Source organism: Acanthisitta chloris, unplaced genomic scaffold (assembly GCF_000695815.1).
Source record: "Acanthisitta chloris isolate BGI_N310 unplaced genomic scaffold, ASM69581v1 scaffold26779, whole genome shotgun sequence".
NCBI classification, from domain to species: domain Eukaryota; kingdom Metazoa; phylum Chordata; class Aves; order Passeriformes; family Acanthisittidae; genus Acanthisitta; species Acanthisitta chloris.
The window spans coordinates 18,817-20,579 of NW_008690219.1; the positions used below are offsets into that span (position 1 = coordinate 18,817).

Consider the following 1,763-nt stretch of genomic DNA (forward strand, 5'->3'; position numbering starts at 1 on the left):
CTGCTGTGGAAGTGACACAGCCCAGCACACAGCTCACCATGTCCCAGGGTCCCCATGGCTGTGGAGGGTTTGGGGGAAGACAAAAACCAGGATCCAGCTTCTTCAAAGTCTGGTGCCCTCACTGAGTCATGCCCTCTCCCTCTTGTCCTGGAAATGCTCCCTGGCCCCTCCAACACCACCTGTCCAAGCTCTTTGCTGGTGCTTCTCCCCAGCCTTCCCCCTGTCCCAGCTCACATCCTTGTCCTGTCCTTAAAGCCTTTTGGCAATCCAATGCCATTGAGGATATCCAAATTAACAAGACTGCAGCCTCAGCTTCACCCAGATAGGTGCTGAAAGCTTCCTACACTTTATTACCAGTGCCATAAATCATATTCCTTCACTTTCCAGTCCATGTCTCCCCAGCTGGGGAGAAGACAAGGCTTATGGCAAGGCTCGTAGCTTGACAGTGCCTCAAATGCAGCATCACTGCTGGCACTCTGGAGGCTACACTGTCAGCTCTTGTCCTTGTTATTGTAAGTCTTGGTCTATGTGGTGTTTGCCACACAGCCCTGTGCCTTACCAGAGTGAACCATATGTGCAATGTGGTTCTCATTTCACACCAAGTAGCCTAAGTTGCTGGGCTTTCCCATTTCCCAGTCTGAAAAAGGTCTGTCAAGTGTGACCTGCAGACTTGGAAATGAGATTGTAAAACAAATCCAAAACTTCAGAAGGTTTGGACTTTTGGCATGAGCAAGGTCAATGTTAAGATACATGTGCAGTGTGTGGCTTAAATACCAGTGGGGTTCCTGTGTGCCTGCTCTCTTTGTCCAGCTGCACCTCCAGCTCGTGGCCTCAGGTACTTCTCACAGAAATTACAAACTATGAAATGAACAAATTAAAGTAGAAAAGCAGCAGCCTGAGGTAGATGCCTGGCAGAGTAAGAAGTATGTGCAGGGGAAGTTGGAAGGCTTAGCACAAAGTTTATTTGGCAACTTGTTTTGCTATCCTTTGTTTTGAGCTGCCTTGCATCTTATTGTGACTGACGATTGTTAATGCTCTTACTTGTTACTAAGAGTGGGCACTGCCTTGTGTTCTCTAAGAAGAATAACTACAAGAGGTGCCAACAATGTGTTTTCCCCTCTTTCCAAAGAGGAGAATCTTCCACATCTTTAAATGGTATTGGGGATCCTCTCATACCCCACAGCACACAGCAGTGCCTGGCATTGCACAGCCTCTGCTGCTGAGAGCTGGTGGTGAGTGCTGGTGCCCCTTGGCTTGACTGGTTGGAACCTTTTGAAGGGGCTGCAGGCAGGTCCCAGAAGGGTTAGACAGAGCTTTGCATCAAAGGCCACACTGGTTTCAGTTACAAACCCCTTTTTTCCAATCCCTACAGGTGAGTTTCCTGAGGAAGATATTGAATTCCTTGTAGCCAGGGGCCATCAGGTGGATAAAGTCCCAGTGGTGGCCCTAGTTCATGGGGCCAGGAGAACCAACAGCTTCATCATTGGCCTGAAGGACCCCAGGAGTGTGGATGCTGCTGGAGCCACAATATTGTAGCACCTGGCAGGTGATGTGTTCTCTGAGTAAGGCTGAGACAGACCAACTCAAGGGATGTGCATGTTCTGAGGTGGCTCCTTCTCCAGCCCCAGGGAGAGCCCCACACACTGCTGAGCAGACATTCCCCACCCCAACGGCACCAGAGGAGTCAGCAGCACCGACACACAACTCCCTGATTCTGCTTTTTTCCTTTTCAATGATTGGGATTGCAGTCCTTGCTGCAGGAA

General features: G+C 49.7%; 1 protein-coding gene across 1 annotated transcript in view; it reads left to right on the plus strand.

Moving 5' to 3' along the window:
• Positions 1 to 1,536, plus strand: part of GGT7 (gamma-glutamyltransferase 7) — a gene marked incomplete at its 5' end in the record, with an annotated part of 17,825 nt that extends 16,289 nt beyond the window's left edge. Inside the window, one exon of the mRNA XM_009081746.1 lies at positions 1,373 to 1,536. Coding sequence (XP_009079994.1) covers positions 1,373 to 1,536 — 164 coding nt within the window. The remainder of the gene's footprint in view (positions 1 to 1,372) is intronic.
• Between the last annotated feature and the right edge of the window lie 227 nt (positions 1,537 to 1,763).